Raw genomic sequence first — 23707 nt, 5'->3', positions numbered from 1 at the left:
CGCTACACAGCTTCGCCTCACCCCTTCCTGCCTGCACTACCTGTAGATATCTGGGGAAACCATCTCCTTTTATGCTGTTGGGAATGCCCTCTGACCAAGACATGTCACTGACTACTTTGTGCACATTATTTTAAAAGACAGAGTATAAAGTGCACTCTTCTGTCAGAGGCACCTCCGTCTTTTATGCTGTTACCCAACGACACCCTACATAAGGAATTTCTTACCTCATGGCTTATCTCTGAAGACTGCACTAGGTCTGACACTACCATTTACTCACATCCCTCAAGTAGTGAATCACACATGTATGAGCAGACTTATTGCATCACTCACATGTACAAACCAGGCTAAAAGGCCATAATGTTTCCAAGCAATAATACAATACTGGCAAAGTGCAACAGGCATAACATACATACATGGGCAAAATAGGAGCTTTGACAAGAGATAAATTAAGTTCAGAAACTTAGTGGTATCTCCACATGATGACCAAGATTAACTGAGGCAGTCCGGTATATTTCTAAGCCTAAAGGTACCTTCACACTAAACGATATCGCTAGCGATCCGTGACGTTGCAGCGTCCTCGCTAGCGATATCGTTTAGTTTGACATGCAGCAGCGATCAGAATCCTGCTGTGATGTCGCTGGTCGGGGCTAGAGGGCCAGACCTTTCTTTGGTTGCTGGCTCTCCCGCTGACATCGCTGAATCGGCGTGTGTGACACCGATTCAGCGATGTCTTCACTGGTAACCAGGGTAAACATCGGGTTACTAAGCGCAGGGCCGCACTTAGTAACCCGATGTTTACCCTGGATACCATCCTAAAAGTTAAAAAAACAAACGCTTCATACTTACCTACCACTGTCTGTCCCCGGCGCTGTGCTTTCCTGCACTCACTGTGAGCGCCGGCCAGCCGGAAAGCAGAGCGGTGACGTCACCGCTCTGCTTTCCGGCCGCTGTGCTCACAGCCAGAGCAGAGAAGCACAGCGCCGAGGACAGACAGCGGTAGGTAAGTATGTAGTGTTTGTTTTTTTAACTTTTAGGATGGTATCCAGGGTAAACATCGGGTTACTAAGCGCGGCCCTGCGCTTAGTAAACCGATGTTTACCCTGGTTACCGGCATCGTTGGTCGCTGGAGAGCTGTCTGTGTGACAGCTCTCCAGCGACCAAACAGCGACACTGCAGCGATCCGGATCGTTGTCTGGATCGCTGCAGCGCCGTTTAGTGTGAAGGTACCTTAAGAGTGGGGTTCTTGTGGCATCACTTCTTAAAGGGGTTGCACCAATTTATTCAGTTATCCCCTGTCACTGGATAGGGAATAGCCTTATTGCTCGCTGGAGGTTTGATCTCTGAGACCCCTATCAATCTAGACAATGGAATATTAAAGAGCCCCATCTGAATGGAGAGGAATAACCTGGTGCAAGCCCTTTAATTCTTGTTAGTGGGTGGTTGACTCCATTCTCAACCACTGACATAAGTCTTGCTATGTCAGCTGTGCTATTTCGTCTATACAATTCTAGCTGCTGCCAGGGAATGCCGTAGACTACAATTCCTGGAGAGCCACAGGCGGCATCCCTCTGCTATGTGCCAGTTTTATGTATTGCAGCTTCTGTCTGTTATATTCCATTACTGCTTTCTATGGTGTTATTGCTCATACATGTAGTAAATGACACATGTACATAGCTGTCTGTGTGGTGCAGAAGTCTAGTGCTAATCATTGACATAGTATTGGAGTCATACTTGTAGCTTAACTCTTTCAGGCCATTATTTTTGTAGCCTATGTTTAACCTCTACCTGGTATTTGTTTAGGGGTCTGGTCTGCGTTTCATATGTATTTAAGGACTATGGTCTGGGTTCTTTATGTGTTTAGGAGTGTGGTCTATTAATTTTGGGAATGTCATATGTACAGTTTGTATGTTGTGCCTGTGTCTTTTAAAGATGGGCAGAGCATAAAGCCTAAAAAAATGCTGCTTTGTGTATGTTTGCTTTCATTCACCCTGATTGCCCTTCTTAAAAGTTCGCAAGTATACGTACTGTACTTTTTAAGACACACTACCTGATTATATACAGTTCACTTCATTTACAATATCTCATGGACATTACTGCTTATGTATAAACATTCCTTGGATTCCATTGTTCATCCTATTGTTAGGTCTATGAAATTCCACTTCGCTTTGAACCTTTATTTTGACAAATGGATAAAAATTCAAAATGCTGAATAGAGATTATTTTAGCAGCTGTTCTCCCAGCCTGTGCCGCACAACAACTGCTGGTGCCTAAGAATAATCTATATTAAGAACTGTTAGGGAATCTAGTCATGTTCGACTGAAGGCAGCATTTCCTAGTGCCACGTAACACCCTTTTTCCTGCAACTTCATACAATTAGGCGTGCAATCTTACTTTGCTTGCTCTCTGAACACTATGGAAAGCTATTAAGAGACAAGATTGTGAGCGCCGCAGTGCTGCAGAACCAGAAGCAGCAGCATCACACCTCTAATCTGAAGGAATGAGCCTGCACACCAGTCATATTCCTCTCTTCCCAATGATGTAGGATTAATAGCCAGGCATAGGAGATATACTACACCGGCACGTGCAGTGTCTATGGTTGAAGACACACGGAAAGGTCTACGGTGACTTCAGCAGACAGGTGAAAATGAATAGAAAGCCTCTTCGATACCTTGGAATATAAGCTGTTCTAAATTAATAATGCATTGAGGGGTGAATCGGATACCTGACGGAGGAGTCTAAATAATGCACGTCTATACACAAGAGTTTTAGCAGCGCAGAATGCAGACAACTGTACCAAGGCTAACGGGCAAGATTCAAGGATGTCTCACTACCATTTTATCAAATGCTGTAAGTAGTCATTTCTCAGCTGTGGGATTTTAATTGATTGTCATGCATGCTTCCGAATGAATTAGAATTGTGTGTTGTAGGGGCTGGTCCACAGTGCTGACTATGGCAGGCAAAATCTGTATGACCCTGCACTATACCGTGTGCTTGTAGTAACCACAGCAAAATACACCAATGCACAGTATGTGTGGAGAATGGCTGGGTACCATGTATATAGTCATGATGATTAAGGAAATATAGTACTTTTTAAGCAAATCTTTAAATATTTATTAATATGTATCTATATCTATCATATGTGGCTATCATTTCTGTCCAAAAAGTAAAATAATGATATAACACTTACTAATTGCAATCAATATAGCTTTGGAAAAACGCGCGGAACCATTTGTCCTAGGTCTTTTCTGTCAAGGTCATCCGTAATAGAATCCTACTGCAAATTCCAGCTTATATTGGAAAGTAAAAAGGAAGTGCTGATTGGGTTGATTCTCCGATTTTATGGAATTTGTAATATGTATCAGTGAGGATTTCTCAGATCATCCTGTTATGATTGATCCTTTTACCATTTGATGCTTTTCATTCCTTCTTTTTTTTTTATAATCATTTTAGTGTATTTTACTATTTTAAAACATTGAGACCCTTTCTTTTTGCGTTTTGGAGCTTTGGATTTGAAGGAAGCAAGCATTGTGGATTCAGATGCTAAATCATGTCACAATGAGGTTTGTGGCTTAGAGATGATTGACTTGTGCCAGCTCATATGCACAAATCTGTTCCAATTATTGCAAGTTTGTATGTCTGCTGATGATGCATAACCAAGGCTATCATTATAATGGTGCATGGCTAATTTTTATATTAATATTGATGATGCATATCTATTGCACTGGCACATATTGCACGCCAGTCATTTTAAGCCTCATATGTTGTCTAATATTCATGGTACATGTGGAATGAGTGATCTAAAGCCCACGAGACTACTGATAGTTATTGGTACATGTTGCATTGACCACATGATGACCACATGTAGGAATGGAACTAACATGCTTCAATTACCTTTATATACACATTCTGAATATCACAAATGGGAATGGCCACTGTATCAGGACCCGAGTACCCCAAACTGCCATGTACTGTGCTGGTTAGTATGTAAATGGTCATGAGGAATCAGGGCTGATCAGGTCTGTAATGCTTTGTGCTTTACATATATGGACAGCAAATAACCGAGACACTAAAGCCCATACTTATGAAGTGTTTTATTTCTGCCTTTAAGGTCTTGGTTGCAATTGTAAAATACCAAGAATCTGTTTATATTTAAGATATCCAATAATGTATCTACTGTTTCTCATTATTTTTCTCTGGGACTAATTGTTGCTTTAGACTACAGAGAACAATACAGGAGTTAAGGTCTGTTTCCAGGAGGTAGTAAATAAGCTATATGTTCCCCGATCGGCGGTCGCGTATTGTCTGTGGGCACAGGCAGACCGCGCTTCAAATGCACACTGAACAATGTGTAAACGATCATCCAGTCCGCATAGGTTGTCGTTGTTCTCGACAGTGCGGTTCCTGTTTATGCAGGATGATGTGCTTCCGAGAATGATGATCTTTTGGGCAAACCAAACAAATGAGCGTTCCTAGGAATCCTCATTCATGATAACCATGTGGTATAAACAAACAAAAATATTATATTATTCAATTAAAGAGAAGTTCCACCAAAAATATATATTAGGCCGGGTTCACATTAGCGTTTCTGCGCGCAGCGTATGATCCACATACATTTGCATGCGTCATGTGTACATATCTTTAACATGGTGTACATAGGGACATGCTTTTGCATGCGTTCGCAGGCGGATGCGTCATTTTGCGATGTGCGGAGTTGTCCTGCAAATGCAACATGTTGCATTTGTTGAGGCGTCAAATATTGCGTAATCAGCCGCACGCGGACGATTGCGGATGATTGCGTCAAAAACGCATTACTGTCTATGGAAACGCATTGGTACGCAAGGACATGCGTACGCATGCGTACTTCAGAGTGCGCATGTCCAGAAAATGATCTCACCGCCTCCAGCATGCATATAAAAAACACAAACGCATGCTAATCGCATTTAAACGCATGCACACGCAGCATTTTTGTTTGCATCATGCGCAAGATAATGCGCAGGCGTAAGCATGCTTTTGCATGCGTTTTGGCATACGTTTGTGCATACAGATGATGCGCTGCGCACAGAAACGCTAATGTGAACCTAGACTTAATAATTAGTTTGGTAAAAATTATGTGTTGTGTTTACATAATAGAGAATTTCTTCTTACGTTAGCATGTGAAATCTCTTTACGGAGTAACTTTACATTTGACTCCCCAATGAATGCCTTTCAGCCAGCCAATCAATCTCTTGCTTTGCATTGATGAGAGGCAAAAGTCCTGAAACAGCAGTATGCAAATCGAGATTTCAGTCTGGCTTCATATCTCAAATCAAGGCAAGGGTCTTTAAACAGTTGAAACTTACTTGCAGAATTGCCACTTTAGTAGTTGTCCTTTTCCGCTGTGAAGACACTGCAGTATTTACTTTTACATTTATTTAATTTTAGTTCTCATGGAGCATTGCATGATCTGCTTGTCTCCCTAGGCCGGTTTGGATGTCTTCTTAGGGTACTTTCACACTAGCGTTTTTTGTAAATCCGTCACAATGCGTCGTTTTGCAGAAAAAACGCATCCTGCAAAAGTGCTTGCAGGATGCGTTTTTTCCCCATAGACTTCTATTGGCGACGCATTTGCGACGGATTTGCACACTTCGCATCCGTCTTGCGACGAATGCGTCGTGCTTTGGCGGACCGCCGGGAAAAAAAAACCCTACATGTAACGTTTTTTTCTCCCGACGGACCGCTTTTTCCGACCGCGCATGCGCGGCCGGAACTCCACCCCCACCTCCCCGCACCTTACAATGGGGCAGCGGATGCGCCGGAAAAATGCATCCGCTGCACCCATTGTGCAAAGCGTTAAACGCTAGCGTCAGAATCTCTCCCCGACGCATTGCGACGGGGAGATTCCGACGCTAGTGTGAAAGAAGCCTTAACCAGTTCAAGAGCGGAACCCTGTTCCTGACCCGGCACATTTTAGGATTATTTTTTACGTTTACAGAGCTTGTAAGGATATCCAAGTCATTTGTGTGCTTTTTCTTCATAATACACAGAGTTTCATTTTTAGCCACTGTCATATTCTGGAGGGGGGTTGGCTGATACCAGGCGATATCGATTGAAAAGAAAGGGAGAAAAAAATGTTTGCACTTCCTATTTTGGATGGCAAGAATACATACATTTAAAACTTTGTTCTCTATTCTGTTAAAAATATCCCAATATTATATCCCTCTATTATATATATCCCTATAAAATATCTTACACATTTTTTATGAAGGTGGGGCTAGCAACAGAAATTTAGTTTGACATTGGTTTTTTTTTACTTATTTTTAATTTAATTTTTATCTTTAAGTCCTTTAGGGGCATTTAAATACTGAAATGTTTTTATTTTCATGGTAACTGCCAGACCAATTTACAAGGGAAATGCAGCCTCCTGGGTTGTCAATGTCTCCTATGAAACTCTAATCTTGCAACTCCTGCTCCTGGAGGAGAAAGTGCCATCAGCGCTTCATATTACCATGTACACAGTGCTTCTGTACCGCTGTGTATATAGCGATGTAGGAAGTACAGATGAAAATAAGCCATGTACCTTCTTTATGAGAGCTCTGGCTCTCTCTGACAGCAGAAACTCTGCTTCTCCGATGCTGCACTCCTGTAGCTCCTCCTGTAGCTCCTCTCCTATGCAGTCATATTTTAGAACATCCCAGCAGAGTAAGATCTGGACCACTGGACTTTCAAAGTATATGAGTGGTCGTCTGGAAGCAGTTAAGGAGAAATGTTACCCATTAGACCTCCTACAGAGATATTGGCATTTTTTTTAGGATGCTATGTGTTGTGAATTCTGTGGCAGAGCTCCCTCCTGTGGTCACAAGTGGTACTTCGGCTGATTCTCTCTGTGAGCTTCTGTTGGTGGAGGGAAGTGGTACTGCGGCTTCTGAGTTTCCTCCCTCAGGTGATCTGGTGAGGTTGTTAGGTGCTTCTCTACTTAACTCCACCTAATGCTTTGATCCTGGCTTCCTGTCAATGTTCCAGTGTTGGACTTGCTTTTCCCTGGATCATTCCTGTGGCCTGCTGCTCTGCATAGCTAAGTTCTTCTTTGCTATTTGTTTGCTATTTTTTCTGTCCAGCTTGTCTAATTTGTGGCTGGAAGCTCTGGGACGCAAAGGGTGTACCTCCGTGCCGTTAGTTCGGTACGGAGGGTCTTTTTTCCCCCTTTGCGTGGTTTTCTTTAGGGTTTTGTGTAGACCACAAAGTTATCTTTTCTATCCTCGCTCTGTTAAGAAAGTCGGGCCTCACTTTGCTGAATCTATTTCATCTCTACGTTTGTCTTTTCATCTTAACTCACAGTCATTATATGTGGGGGGCTGCCTTTTCCTTTGGGGTATTTCTCTGAGACAAGGTAGGCTTATTTTCTATCTTCAGGCTAGTTAGTTTCTCAGGCTGTGCCGAGTTGCATAGGCAGAGTTAGGCGCAATCCACGGCTGCCTCTAGTGTTGTTTGGAGAGGATTAAGGTTTGCGGTCTGCAGAGTTCCCACGTCTCAGAGCTCGTTCTATGATTTTGGGTTATTGTCAGACCACTGTATGTGCTCTGACCGCTATGTCCATTGTGGTACTGAATTGCCTTTCATAACAGCTATGGTTGTTGTCACTTTTAAACAGAAGAGACAAGAATGCAACTATCTTAGGTGTCACTTCTCAATTATCTTCTCCAAAGCTGAGATAAAGAATTTTTTTTTTAATTTCAAAGGTAATGCATTTCCTATTTTCACTTAAATTAGGACTTCCTTTAAAGTTTTAATCTTCTTAGTATTTTGCAGTCATTGTATTATATAACACTGTGAACTTACAATTGCTCATTTTGCCTTTCTAGCCAGTTAATTCTTTTATTTTCTCTTCTCTATGTAGGAACAGGAAGTCTCTTGTCCCTGTTTTTATCATTCCCCTCTCCACCTCCTGACCCAGCTGTACCATCCTCCCCTCTGCCAGGGATGTTTGCAGTGACTTATACAGGGAAAATTGACCTCCTATTTCTACATAGAGCTTCAAAGAATTCAGCTAGCCAGTTTTTAATCACATGAAAAGAGAAGAAATAACTGAGTAGAAGGTAAAAATCAGTAACTGTTAAGTACACAGTGCTATATAATATGATGACTGTAATACATTAAAAAGGTAAAAATTTTGATGGGAGTGCTTCTTAAAAAAATAGGCTGAACAGAAAAATACTTATGTTTTTGTATGGTTTGGTTTTACAAAGCTACAATACTGCATGTTGTAGTTTCAATTGAGTCAAACTTAGATCCCAGTAGCCCCAAGATCAACCACAGGTGGTTCAGGTGTTCCAGATGATAAAATGCACCTTTTAGAATCTGTGTGAGAGTGTCCTTACTAAAGTAAACATAATTATTAACCTTTGACTATCACTATATTAATAATATGTGGTCATTTTAACATTTTTGGGTAGAAATGTTAAAGAGTAACAGTCATTTTAATTTTTTTTATTTTAAAATCAAGAGTACGCGTGAAAATAAGCAACTTCGTAATATATCTTATCAAAGTGATTTGCTACTTTTTCCTCCAGGAATCATCATTTACTTTCAGTTCATGAGTATTATATGTATTCAAGGAAACAGACTTTTCCATGACTGAAATAAGAGATGACAGTTGGTGCTCATAACTTCTCTGGAGAGGGACGGATGAGGAGGAGCTCAAGGCAGTTCTGCTGCTAGTTCTCCAGAACTTAGGTGTTTAACCTTTAGTAAGAGTCATATGAACATTATAGAGCCCCGCTTTGAATCCCGTTCTCGTTCTCTGGATTACTCACATGCACAATGGTGTATCACATCGTTTCCAAATAAATTAATCCTTTCACGAAGTACGCGATTTTCTGTTTTTAGGCATTTGGTCTTTCCTCCTTTTTTCCTTAGAGCCATATCCTTTTCATTTTCCCATCGACAGACATATGAGGGCTTGTTTTTGGTGGGACGAGCAGTAGTTTTAGAATGGAACCATTCATGTTACTATTTGAAGTAATTGATGCGAAATTGTGAAAAAAATTCATAAAAAATAAATTAATTTGTGTTGCCATTTTCCAACACCTGGACTTATTTTTTCCATTTTTCGGTCGAATGAGCTGCGTGAGGGCTTTTATTTTTTTGTGGTGAGGTGATGGTTTCATGAAAACCATTTTAGTGGAGATACAATGTTCTGATCTCTTCTTATTGCATTTTTGCAGGGTTGTGGCAACGTGTTTTGATTTTTTTTTTGTTATTGTCATTTTATAGTTTGATAGATCAGACTTTTAAAGTATCAAATACATATATTTTTACTTTATTTTTTAATGGGGGAATAAGTGGGCAGCTAGACTAGAATTGCATTTTTTATTTAATTTTTATATTTTTAATAACTTTTTTTTTTTCCCTTTTTTTCATTTTTTGTCCACTTAGGAGACTCGGCCTTGTTCGCTTATACCATATACTTCAATATCACATTATTGCAACATATAGTTAAAATTATGGTCTCTTATGAATGCCAGTAACAGGCTTTGAGGGGTTGCCGATGGGTGCGTGGAACAGCATGGCCCCCAAACCACGCTCTGTAAATGCGGTTGACAAGCTCCCCTTTGCTCCTACTAAAGGCAGATAATGGCTGTGTAACACAGCCATTATTTCCTGCAAAAGATGCCATGTACAGTTCCTGAGTTTCCATCAAACACTGGGAACCAACATATGACGGAATAGCACATCGCATGTTGGTAAGAAGATAAAAGGCTTAGATACAGTATAAAGATAAAAAAGCCCATTTTGGCATCAAAAGAAACGTGTGGCCACTATCAGTTTTTGTACGGCTTTTAGCAACCGGCCAATCAGCTGTCATCAAAAAATCATAGATTAGTTTTGTTTTAGTAAGAAGGGAGGGGTCCTAATTATTCCATACTTTCGATTAATAGCACTCTGACCATTACAAATCATTATAACTTTTTTTAAACATCAATTTTTATAGAATTTCCTATTAATATGCTGTAGAAAAGTATTGATTTCATTCAAGTACTAATTGAAGCAAACAATACATGAGCGAATGCCTTTCAACATTGCTGATGCTCTGGCTAGGGACGCCGCCTTCCCCATAAAAAAAAATACCAACCATGTCTTTAAGAGCAAAAAAGGGTTGTGTTTTAGGGTATGGTTTCACATCACATTAATGATCTTGCGTTACTTCTTTTTGTAGATGAATCAAGAAAACTCTGAATTTCCTCGGTTTGCTTAAGGCATGCCCCCAAACATCACTTTCCTGATTTTTTTCATTAATAGTGGATATGGCTCCTAATCACATTCCTTAATAATTTTATACAGATTGGAACCTCAAACCCCAGAGGTAAAATTAGAATTGTCTTCCAAATAAATATTAATACAGGTCCTAGAATAATTGGAGACCCACCAATAGGTGTTGATTTGAGACTCCAAAATAAATAAATATTTATGAGCCTAATGTAAATAGATCCCAAAAAATAAATACAGGACCCAATATAGATACAGACCCCAAATCCGAACCCAAAACACGTACAGACCTCAGACAAAACTCCAGAATGAATGCAGAGAACAGACCTTAGTTAAAACCTAGAAAGAGAATCAGATCCCATTTCATACTTAAGAATAAATTAAGATACCAGGCAAAATACAACGCATACTTTAGACCAAACTCCAGAGTATATCCAGACCACCTCCAGCTCCCGTAGTAGCTCCATTCCTGTGACGTCAGCAGTGCTATTGTTGGCAGGTCACGTGGCATCCTTGTAGTCCTGTGACATCTGCAGCCAATCAGCTGCCTCTGATCAGCTGTAGCCTTTTCTATTCTGTCAGAACTTTGACAAAACACTAAAGAGATGCTGATTGGCTGCAGCGGTCATATGACACAACAAGGCCATAGGATCTGATGAAAATAGCAGCACTGATATTGCAGGAAAGGGGCAGTGGAACAAAAGAATGGATTAGTATGGCATACTGAATTGATTAAGCAGAGGTTGTCCAGCAGTGGACAAACCTTTTAAAAGGAACCTGCACTCTTTGTAAATGTTTGGAGGCAGTCACATACATATACTGTAAGAGAGGAGGCTCCACTGCAAAAAGTAAAATGATTTTTCCTTATATTCCTCGTAATTGCCATTCAGAATAAAAGGACCACAAATCTATCTGAGGAGCGGAGGGGCCTGAACATTTTCCTCAGAAAAATGGTGCAAAAAAGCAAATTTAAATTTTGCCTGATCCGCTCATCTCTAATGTATACCTATAAGGACTTTCAGTAAGAAAAACCTACACTACACTGCAGTCTGATTCAGCCAATTCAGATGTAGTTGGATCTTCTGAGAGAGAAGAAAATGCTATAATTTACCTGAGAATTATATGTCAAGTTTCAGACTGTCGCTGTCAATGCTTATCTGTCAAAGTCAAGGACAGCGTAAGACACATGCGTCGTTTTAAGTGACTTTTCAGAAAAAGCCGACACGTGTATATATGAAATGAAGCTATTTCTATCATATTGCATTTTCACCAGTTTTCATCTCTGCTAGCTCAATCTCTAATTTTTAGTTGTCTTTTAACTACTGAGCAAAGGCTAAATGCTACAATGTCTCCCATGGTCAGTACACAGAGATATGTGGGATTTCTGTTCTCCTTTCTCTATGTAGTATATGTCCTGAAGCAGCATCAGCATAGAGAACATTATAAGGGCAGTTCCACACGTCCAGATAATTCCGGTACCAGAAAAATCGGTACCGGAATTATCCGTGTCCGTGTGTCCGTGCGTTTCTGTGGCACATCAGTGTGGCACACGTGCGGCACACGTGTGCCCACTGAGTACCACACGCACCGTGCAGGAGACAGCGCTAAAGTTTCCTAAAAATTGTTGGGAAACAAATACCCATTTGCTTCCTGGCTTTATTCCTCCATTTTTATTTTATTTTAAAGCAGAGGCAATTTTCTTGTCAGTCTTGAAGCAGGGGCGTGGTGGAATCAGACACTCTTGTTTCATGAAGAGGTGCACACCCCTTGGTATAACTGAAGATTTTCAAGTACCATGCCAGATATCTGACTGTAGTCAGGGACTGGCGTGAGATTTCTGGAGTAGGGAACCCCACAGCTCATCATAAATTAGAGAATCTGTGGCATGAAGCCCCCACAAAACTGAAGCTTTGCTCATTTTTGCAGAAGTGGGAGAAACTAGCGTTAAAGTGACAAAATTTTGCAATTTCACAAATCTTTTATGCCACTTTTTGGGCATAAAAGCTTTGATGAACCAGGGCCCATTTTGTTTAAATAAAATATTATGTACTGATTAATTTCTTCATATATCTTTATAGTAGTGGGAGCTCAACCGAAAGAGCCTAATGTTTACTGTTTATACATTTAAGTTTTGTCCAGAATTTTCAAAAAAGTGGGAATCCCCACATGTATTCAGGCTGTCAAGCAGCCACAAATCATGCAGCTGCGGCGACACAAACTAAATCTCAGATCACGCCCAAAATACTCAGGGATCACCAGAGCATGCTCGGAAATCTCAAGTATACACACTCATCTTAGTGTTTACCTCAAACTCCACTGTTTCGGCACTGCTTCGTGCATCCCTACCAGACCTGTAATAATGACGCCATGTTCATCAATGATGTGACAGCCTCTGCCAATCACCTGCTTCAGAGGTTATGTTGGCACGCATGACAGCATATGTATTAAAGTTTTTTTCTTTTTGTAAATAGAGCTTAATCATTGCGTTAATATATGAAAGTTTTGTTGTGTCACTTTAGAGCAATGTGCACAATACTCACTATTATTGGTGTTTTAAAGGGGTTATCCAGTTTCATTAGAAATTGGGGCCATGTTTGCATTTGACTGAAAATAACAAAATAAGCAGTACTCACCTACCAAAGCCCTTGTTGCCCCAGGGCCTCATCAGCACTGCTTCTCATGGGTCTTTGTTGACAGGACTGCATCGGTGACATCACATCTACAACGCATGACTGCATAAGCCAGTCACGGGGTTTTGCAGGGATTCTAAGGTAATTGCCATTAGACTGCTGAACACAGTGACTAGCGGTAGGTGTGACGTCACCACTGTAGCCCTGTTAACAAATATCAGCGGGGAGCAGTAGAAAGGTGGCGCTGGGGCAGCAAGAGTTTCAGTAGCTAAGTAAAGCTTATTTTGCTATGTTCAAAACTAAACAGGTCTGGCCCCAATTTTTAATGTAACCTGAAAACTTCTTTGATGAATAGTGGATATAATTGATATAATTAAACCCTCAGCTATGAGATAAATCAGGTTTTTGTAGGTTTTTATTCTTTAAGTGTGAAAAGAATGCTTCGATATGCAGAGAGGTAGTGGTGATTTTGAAAATAAAATGTATAGCATATTTGAAACTTGAGGAGCTTTCAGTAAGGCCTCATTCACATGCCTGTGTTGCACATACGTGTTGCATCTATTTTTTTCACAGGTAGAACACTTACCGATTATCATATATTGTGCTATTCACATATCCGTGTTTTTTTACGGATAGTGTGTCCATGCATAACACATGGAGACATGTCCTTTTTTTCTCCGGTATCATAGATGAAAATGGCTAATACAAGTCTGTGGGGGTCCATCAAAAACACATTGATGACATCTGTGTGCCATCCATGTGCTTTACGTATTTAACACTGCAAAGTATAGGAAAAGCTTTGTCATTTATCTATCCATGAACAACACCTATGACACATGGACCAAACACTGATGACACAGTGATGGTAGAAATGATCATATGGACCATACATTAATGACACAGTGATAGCAGAAATGGACACATAGACCATACACTGATGGCACACTTATGGTAGAAGTGGACACACGGACCATACACTGATGACACACTGATGGTAGAAGTGGACACACGGACCATACACCGATGACACAATGATGGTAGAAATGGACACATGTACCATACATTGATGACACAGTGATAGCAGAAATGGACACACGGACCATACACTGATGACACACTGATGGTAGAAGTGGACACACGGGCCATACACTGATGACACAATGATGGTAGAAATGGACACATGTACCATACATTGATGACACAGTGATAGCAGAAATGGACACATGGACCATACACTGATGACACACTGATGCTAGAAGTGGACACATGGACCATACACTGATGACACAATGATGGTAGAAATGGACACATGGATTGTACACTGATGAGGCAATGATGGTAGAAATGGACACACGTACAATACACTGATGACACACTGATGGTAGAAGTGGACACACGGACCATACACTGATGACACAATGATGGAAGAAATGGACACAAGGACCATACACTGATGAGGCAATGATGGTAGAAATGGACACACATACCATACACTGATGACACACTGATGGTAGAAGTGGACACACGGACCATACACTGTTGACACAATGATGGTAGAAATGGACACATGGACCGTACACTGATGACACAATGATGGTAGAAATAGACACACGGACTATACACTGATGACACAATGATGGTAGAAATGGACACACGTACCATACACTGTTGACACAATGATGGTAGAAATGGACACACGGACTATACACTGATGACACACTGATGGTAGAAATGGATACATGGACACAGACCATACACTGATGACACAATGATGGTAGAAATGGACACACGTACCATAAACTGATGACACAATGATGGTAGAAATGGACACACGGACCATACACTGATGACACAATGATGGTAGAAATGGACACACGTACCATAAACTGATGACACAATGATGGTAGAAATAGACACACGGACCATACACTGATGACACAATGATGGTAGAAATGGACGCACGTACCATAAACTGATGACACAATGATGGTAGAAATGGACACACGGAACATACACTGATGACACACTGATGGTAGAAATGGATGCACGGACTATACACTGATGACACAATGATGGTAGAAATGGACACACGGAACATACACTGATGACACACTGATGGTAGAAATGGATGCACGGACTATACACTGATGACACACTGATGGTAGAAATGGATGCACGGACTATACACTGATGACACAATGATGGTAGAAATGGACACATGGACCGTACACTGATGACACAATGATGGTAGAAATAGACACACGGACCATACACTGATGACACAATGATGGTAGAAATAGACACACTGACCATACACTGATGACACAATGATGGTAGAAATAGACACACGGACCATACACTGATGACACAATGATGGTAGAAATAGACACACGGACCATACACTGATGACACAATGATGGTAGAAATAGACACACGGACCATACACTGATGACACAATGATGGTAGAAATAGACACACGGACCATACACTGATGACACAATGATGGTAGAAATAGACACACGGACCATACACTGATGACACAATGATGGTAGAAATAGACACACGGACCATACACTGATGACACAATGATGGTAGAAATAGACACACGGACCATACACTGATGACACAATGATGGTAGAAATAGACACACGGACCATACACTGATGACACAATGATGGTAGAAATAGACACACGGAACATACACTGATGACACAATGATGGTAGAAATAGACACACGGAACATACACTGATGACACAATGATGGTAGAAATAGACACACGGAACATACACTGATGACACAATGATGGTAGAAATGGACACATGGACCGTACACTGATGACACAATGATGGTAGAAATAGACACACGGACCATACACTGATGACACAATGATGGTAGAAATAGACACACTGACCATACACTGATGACACAATGATGGTAGAAATAGACACACGGACCATACACTGATGACACAATGATGGTAGAAATAGACACACGGACCATACACTGATGACACAATGATGGTAGAAATAGACACACGGACCATACACTGATGACACAATGATGGTAGAAATAGACACACGGACCATACACTGATGACACAATGATGGTAGAAATAGACACACGGACCATACACTGATGACACAATGATGGTAGAAATAGACACACGGACCATACACTGATGACACAATGATGGTAGAAATAGACACACGGACCATACACTGATGACACAATGATGGTAGAAATAGACACACGGAACATACACTGATGACACAATGATGGTAGAAATAGACACACGGACCATACACTGATGACACAATGATGGTAGAAATAGACACACGGACCATACACTGATGACACAATGATGGTAGAAATAGACACACGGACCATACACTGATGACACAATGATGGTAGAAATAGACACACGGACCATACACTGATGACACAATGATGGTAGAAATAGACACACGGAACATACACTGATGACACAATGATGGTAGAAATAGACACACGGAACATACACTGATGACACAATGATGGTAGAAATAGACACACGGACCATACACTGATGACACAATGATGGTAGAAATAGACACACGGACCATACACTGATGACACAATGATGGTAGAAATAGACACACGGAACATACACTGATGACACACTGATGGTAGAAATGGACATATGGAGCTAAAATAATAAAAAGAAACTTTTTAGTAAACTTTCCAATTACACTCTATTAACCATGTTTTAAAATCCCTCGGCATGAATTTCCAGTGTGAGATATGCTATATTACTGTAGCACCAATCACTATCAGGGTGATGATGTCACATTTCAAAATAGCAATTGCAAGTATATAATGTTCCTATGAATGTCATGTCATCCAGGATGCTAACAAAAAGCGATGGTGGGTCCAAAACACTTCTTATTGGAAAATAAAATAGAAAAATAAGTATATGGTAAGAAGATTACATTTTTAGTAGCATTTCTGTAATGCTGCACTATAATCCTGGAATATTCCTGTAATTTGCTGAATGCTATAAAAGACGAATGTTGCTAGCGAAATCATTGACGTCTCATGCTAACAGTATGCACCAGACAGCTGCAACTTTAAAAGACCATAGCTCTTTATACATAAAGTGGTATCATCTGGCGCAATAACCATTTCATTGTTATGAGATGCCTACGGTTTTCATTATTTTGACATAGGGTGTTCTAATATGTCTTTTGTATGACAGTATCTAATGTAGAAAAGAAAAGTAATCTTTGAAGCAGGATACATTGATTTCAATGTTATGGTAAATGTGAATGCCAAGAAATTTAGCAAATCTTTTTTTAAATAATTGAACAAAAATATATTTTCTATAAATGTTCAAGTCAGTCTTTAAGGAGAGAATGCAAGAGACAGAAACCCTTGAATCAATAAAAAGATAAATAAATTATACATGAATGAATCATATCTAATCAGGCACTTTTCAATGTGTTCATTAAAATTGTGTCAAATCATCACTATTGTAGGGAGCTGAGAATGTGTAATCAAGTATCAAGTGCTGACGCCTACACATTTTGGCACTTCTGTTACACTGGTTCCCGAGCAGCCAAAATTTGATTCTGAAAAAAACCCTTCACTATAATAGTTTGATTTATTTATGAAAAATCTATACCCTTTATTATTTTCTGTATGCAATTATTGCTTTTCTCTATTCGTATTTTTTTATTTTGACTTCTTGTTTGAAACATATTTTATGATGAATATAAGCACAATAAGTATTTTCCAAAATGTCTTTGTTTCCCTGCATGACAACTTTATCACAGTTTTTTGAGGGCTCTTGCTCACATGCAATGCTGCATTCAGAGACCCTGTATATGCAGTTCCCATGTGTGTTTTTGGCACTTTGTGTGCCCAATGTATGCTGGCTTGATAGGATGCCATATTTTTCCCTTGAAGAAACCTTCATATTAGGCCTCCTTCACATGTCAGTGTCTCCGGTAAATGTAGTGACAGTTTTCATACATACTGGAGACACTTACACAGATAGACACATTCAAATAAATGTGTCTGTGCACGTCAGTGTTTTTCCATGGACTATGTGTCCGTGGGCAAAACACACTGACATGTCCGTTTTTAACAGCAGTATGGGCCGCAAGATATCCTGCACATGTGCACACTGATGTGACATGTACCAGTGCCTGGGAAATCGGTACAGTTCACGCTTTTCTCAAGCCCCGAGTGCTTAAGGCAGCTATAATCATTGTCGTCTGGTCTCCTTGAGATACACGTGGCTAGAATGATGGGAGCTACATTCAGCATCTCCTGTGTACAACTTGTATTAAATAAATTAAAAACAAATTTGTGGACTCCCACGAAACTTGAGGGAAAGCCGACCTCAATGACATTACAGCTCATCACTAAAAGCTGCATCCCAATCTAAGCTCAGTGTCTCCTGCATCCACAGGTGAACTGTCACGTCATGCCACCACTCACCCATGTAATCCAAAAGAAGCAGAGTTGGGCTCTTTGTGGGAAAAATGGATTGTCGTCGGACAGATGAGGAATATGGTATTTTATTATCAGTTTTACAGTAATAGATTGGAAAAGAGGATGGGGAGTGTTTATTTCAATTAAAGGACTTTTTACTGTGTTGTGTCTTTTTAACATTTAAGTATGGGGTTAGTAATGAGGGTGTCTTGTAGATGCATCGCCAATATTAACTCTCGAGTTTGATGTCAGCAGCCATAAAACAGCTGACATCAATCCCAACCCTATTACCCCACTTGCCACCACACCAGGTCAAGTGGCAAGAGTGAGGCTAAGCACCAGATTTGGTGCATCTAATGGATGTGCCATTTTTAGGGTGGCTGAGGGCTGATGTTCTTAGCCTGGAAGGGGGGCCAATATCACTGGCCCCTTCCCAGGCTATTAATACCAGTCCACAGCTGTCTATTTAGCCTTAGCTGGTTAGAAATTATAGTGTGACCCTACATCTTTTTTTTTCTGGGTTCCCCGTAAGCTTTCCCTTCCTGGTTATGAAAATTCCACGGAAGCCCATGACATTTTTTTTTTATTTACTTAATACAACATGTGTACAGTTGGTGCTGAATATAACTCCCATCATGTCACCTGGTCGTGCTGATCTCAGTGACACTAAATGACAATGATGTCTTCAGACCCTGGCGCCTGGGAACAGTGTGAACTATGTTGCTTTTCCCAGGTGCTAGTGTGTCATCTGTGTGCCATCAGTCTGCACGTGTGCGGCATGTTTTGCGGCCTGTGCTGCTGTGAAGAAATGGACATGTCAGCGTGTTTTGCTTGCTGACACATGGTCAGTGGAAACACACTGACATGTGTGCAGACATATACACTTGAATGGGTCTACATGTGTAAGTGTATCCAGTACGTGTGAAAACTGTCACCACACATACCAAAGACACTGATGTGTAAAGGAGACATTTTTAGTTAAAAGCAATAAAATTAAATACAGTTTGCCAAGTTGTTGTGTCCAATAACCTTTCACCAAATTTTACACATTGAACTGGACACAGGATGTAATAGTGGCTGCATGGTGGAATTAAAAAAAAAAGTGTTTCTTTTTAATTTTGTTGCTCCGTTGTGAAGATTTATCAATCAAAGTATTTGGTGCCTAATGATTTGACTTTAGATAAGTCCAAGTGGGTGTTAACTAAAGTTAACTCATTAGGTACCAAATAATTTGATTGCTAATATCTCCCCAATGGAGAGGCAAAATTAAAAAAAAAAGTTTTATTCTGCTGTGTAGCCACAATTACATCCTGTGTTCAGTTCAACATGTAAAATTTGGTGAAAGGTCCTATTTAGAGAAAATAACCTTTTGTGTGACACCATGTCAAATCAAAAGTTTACTGTGATACGGTACAGGTAAAGTCATCATGAACATGTATGGTGGCCCTGTTACTAGTGGTATGCGCTGATAATACTAAGGAATAGTTGATTAAATAATATGTATAAAACAGACCTATAATGTAGCCATAGCCATGAGCCATACTGAAAGCAATTCATAATGCAGACTTAAATGATAATACTCATTTAGGCTGAATGCCAATGTCCGTGAAACAGGGTCCATGTTCAGCTCACAATACTCGGCCCTATTGGCAGGTCTCCTGCAAGACAGTTAGCAGAGGTGTGAACAGATGGGGGAAGGGATCAAAATGTTCTTATAAGAAAGTTAGCCAAACATGTTTTTTCCTTGTGTGCTATGGGTTTATAGGCCACAAACACATATATAGCATTACCAAGGCTAAAAAACGTTTCATGCTTACTTGTACATTGCAAGATGCTGGGCAACAAAATGCAGCTTTAAATCATAATATTAATTACAAATGGATACAACTTATATTATAAATATAATTAATCAAAAAATCTAACAGACAATTAATCTTTTATACTTGATTTCAGTGAGGGGATGACCAGACAGCTGCAGTCATGACAGTGGTGATGGCAGTGAATGAAAAATGTATAACACTGAGGCTGCAGAGCATGACATGGCACAGCAGTTACTGCTAGAGAGTTAAAGCACCATTCCAGCTTTTTTTCTTATTGTAGGGCTGGAGTGGTGCTACGAATCTAAAATCCCTGACTTTAGTATTATACTTACCAGTCGCCATCTTCAACTGTTCCCGGCACGACTTTGGTCCCAAGTTGCTATGTTCTGACCACAACAGAAGTCAAAGAAAATGGTCAGAATCTGTCAATTCAAGTCTAGGAGAGCCTTGCTCTGCCTCTCATAAACTTACATTGTGTTGTGACTTTTGGATTGACACAGCTGCCACAAGGATGATGACCTTTGGCGTTGTCCTGAAGCGACTTTGCCTGTGAAAACTTGGATGCTGTGCCGGCATCTATATGATTCTATGTGCACATACCGCAATGCTTTGTGCACACAGAGTTTTTGAGGAGTGTTTGGAAACTGAGTGGAAACTATTTAATTCCTCTCCAAAATCTCAAAACTCTTCAAATACTTTGAGTTTCTGCTTATTTTTTTTTCACCGAATAATCTACGAAAATAGCTTTTGGAGCAAACAGCCTCTGGAAAGTGTTGACGGTTGTTTTCCTGATGTTGTTTCACCATTCTTGTGGTGGCTTTACTTCTGGAGGCTTTCACTCCATACTGTGAAAAAGACACATACCCTAACTGTTGCTACAATGCTCAGTACACAATTTTATTTGCCTGAATTTTGTTGCAAATTGTACTTTAACAGTAAAATCAATACTTGTGGATGTATAAATACGTGATTTTTCTGCGTAAGCAGGCAATATTTTCAAGCATATAAAATCATCTAATGAGCTCATTAATCACCAGAAGATTAACTTGTCATTACTAGTTACTAGGTTAATGCAAAGGCCGCAAAAAGTAACAACAGATATTGAGATTTCAGAAGTGTCTCACTTACTACATGTCTTGAAGTATTTTTTCATGAAATTTGAGCAAATCTGTTGCATCGCAAACTGAGCCAAGAAGACCTTATATTGTTAAGTTGGCTGCTGAACGAAACATCGTCTATGTTCATAAAAGATGGAGCCACACTGCTAAAAAGATTGGCAGGCAAAAAAAGGCATCTGGAAGCTTCCATGTGCCAGTCAGTCTCTGGACTTGAATCCCATAGAATATGTCTGGGATTTCATTAATTGTGTAGTCAAACAACATTCATGAAAACCTGCTTCCCATGGTGTACTTTCAGGCCCCGATTAAGCATTACTTTTGCGCCTTTTTTTGTCTAGTTTTGTGTTTTGCACTATTTTCATATAATCCATTATTCTATTTGTGCTTTTTTAAGTCTATTTTTATGTGCTTGCCTGTTATTTTCTGTTTTCTGCTCTGTTGGCAGAGTTTAGCAACAGTTTTAGCCCGATTTATCAATTGCAACTTTTAAAAAATTTGCAAAATTTGGTGATTTTTCACTCCTGTCTCCCCCAGTGCATTTTTGAGTATGACTGCAATTTGGCAAAATGATTGCCACTTATGGCACCAAGAGTTGCAAAAGCAGTTCAAGACAGGAAGGAAGCCCATAGTTTACTTTGTGCCAATTTCATAAATCCTGTGCCATTTTGATAAATTTGGTGGCAAAATGGCAAAGACTAAAATAAATTCTGAAGAATCACATATTTATGCACAACATAGCACAGAAAAAAAATGGAAAAACCATGGATAAGACAGGTGACATGAAGCAGAATTACCATGAGTGATAAACAGTTATGTCCATAAATATTGGGCCGGTTCTTAGATAAGGATTGTTTTATTGTCCTCTGATTAGGGTCTCTGTTGTGATGACCCCTCATAGTCTGAGGGGCAAGTTCCTTAGTTGATGTAAAAAGACATAAATCCGTGAGACACATTCATTCCTGCATTAAGACTGTCAAAGGTTGTCATCAGTTTATATTCCCAGACTCTTCTGTCTCTCTGAGATTTGAAGCTACCTTTTAACACAAGTAATTTCATGTCCATAATGTTATGATTTGGGAGACAAAAATGTATTGCCACAGGTAGATCCATTCTTTTTTCTCCTATTGTGTGGTAGTGAGAATTCATTCTTGTTCTAAGCTTTTGCCCTGTCTCTCCCACATGCAGACCCCCAATTGGACATTTAGTACAAATAATTAGGTACACCACATTAGAAGTGAAGCAGCTGAAAGTACCTGGTATCTTGTAGTCCTGATGTGAATTGGGGATCTTTATCTTGTCCGTGGTCATTATAAATGGACAGGTTTTACATTTTTTCTGATTGCAAGGAAAGGTACCTGCAGCTGTTGGAGAGGACAGGGAGCTCTTGACAATGATGCTTCTTAGATTTGGGGGCTGCCTAAAACACAGTAATGGGGGGTCTGGAAAAATTGATTCTACTGGCTAACACGGTACCAAGATATATATCTTTCCTGTATCTGTTTTCAAATAAAGATATGTGAGCTATGCTATGAGTTATGTCTTTGAAAATGTGTAACATTAGTATCTATTATCTATATATATAATTGTCTAAGGGGTACTTCCGTCTGTCTGTCCTCAACTTCCGTAACGGAAATCCTGCATCGCTGATTGGTCTCGGCAGCTGCCTGTTATGGCTGCCGCGACCAATCAGTGACAGGAACAGTCCGATTAGTCCCTCCCCTACTCCCCTGCACTCACTGCCCAGCACCCGCTCCATAATCCCCTCCGGTCACCGCTCACACAGGGTTAATGGCAGCGGTAACAGGCCGTGGTGTAACGCACTCCGTTACCGCTGCTATTAACCCTGTGTGTCCCCAACTAATTACTATTCATGCTGCCTATGCAGCATCAATAGTAAAAATATGTTATGTTAAAAATAATAAAAAAACAAAAAACCTGCTATACTCACCATCCACCGCCTTTCCAGCTCCTCGCGATGCTCCGGTGACTGCTCCATGCAAGCGGCAGGTTCCGGTGGCAAGGATTATAAGCGACAAGGACCTACCATGAAGTCACGGCCATGTGACCGCGATGTCATCATAGGTCCTGCTCATACCAGCCTTGGGACCAGAAGCTGCTACTTGCAATGGAGCGGTCACCGAAGCGTCCCGAGGAGCTGGAAAGGCGGCGGATGGTGAGTATAGCAGGATTTCAACGGGCCTTCGGAAGGTGAGTATAAATTGCTCTTTTAGTCTATAAACTTCTGACAGCATGTCTCTGATGTTCAAAGCAATAAAATTTGTATTTTTTCTGAAAAGGAGAAATGGTCAAAATTAAAAAAAATACAGTGCTTTCAGATCTCAAAAAATGCAAAGAAAACAAGTTCATAATCATGTAGAAGCAACAATACTAATGTTTTAACTCAGGAAGAGTTCCGAAATC

The 23707-nt window shown here is 40.2% G+C and overlaps 1 protein-coding gene across 1 annotated transcript in view; it reads left to right on the top strand.

Annotated features, from left to right (window-relative positions):
- Window positions 1-2613: 2613 nt before the first annotated feature.
- The window catches only part of MYO16 (myosin XVI), a 701007-nt gene continuing 679913 nt past the window's right edge, over window positions 2614-23707 (top strand). Inside the window, exon 1 of the mRNA XM_069757932.1 lies at window positions 2614-2847. Within this exon, the coding sequence (XP_069614033.1) occupies window positions 2820-2847 (28 nt within the window). The 5' untranslated portion in view covers window positions 2614-2819. The remainder of the gene's footprint in view (window positions 2848-23707) is intronic.

Source organism: Ranitomeya imitator, chromosome 3 (assembly GCF_032444005.1).
Source record: "Ranitomeya imitator isolate aRanImi1 chromosome 3, aRanImi1.pri, whole genome shotgun sequence".
In the NCBI taxonomy this organism is placed as follows: domain Eukaryota; kingdom Metazoa; phylum Chordata; class Amphibia; order Anura; family Dendrobatidae; genus Ranitomeya; species Ranitomeya imitator.
The sequence above is the reverse complement of the archived record's forward strand: the minus strand, read 5'-3'. Positions and strand labels throughout refer to the sequence as shown.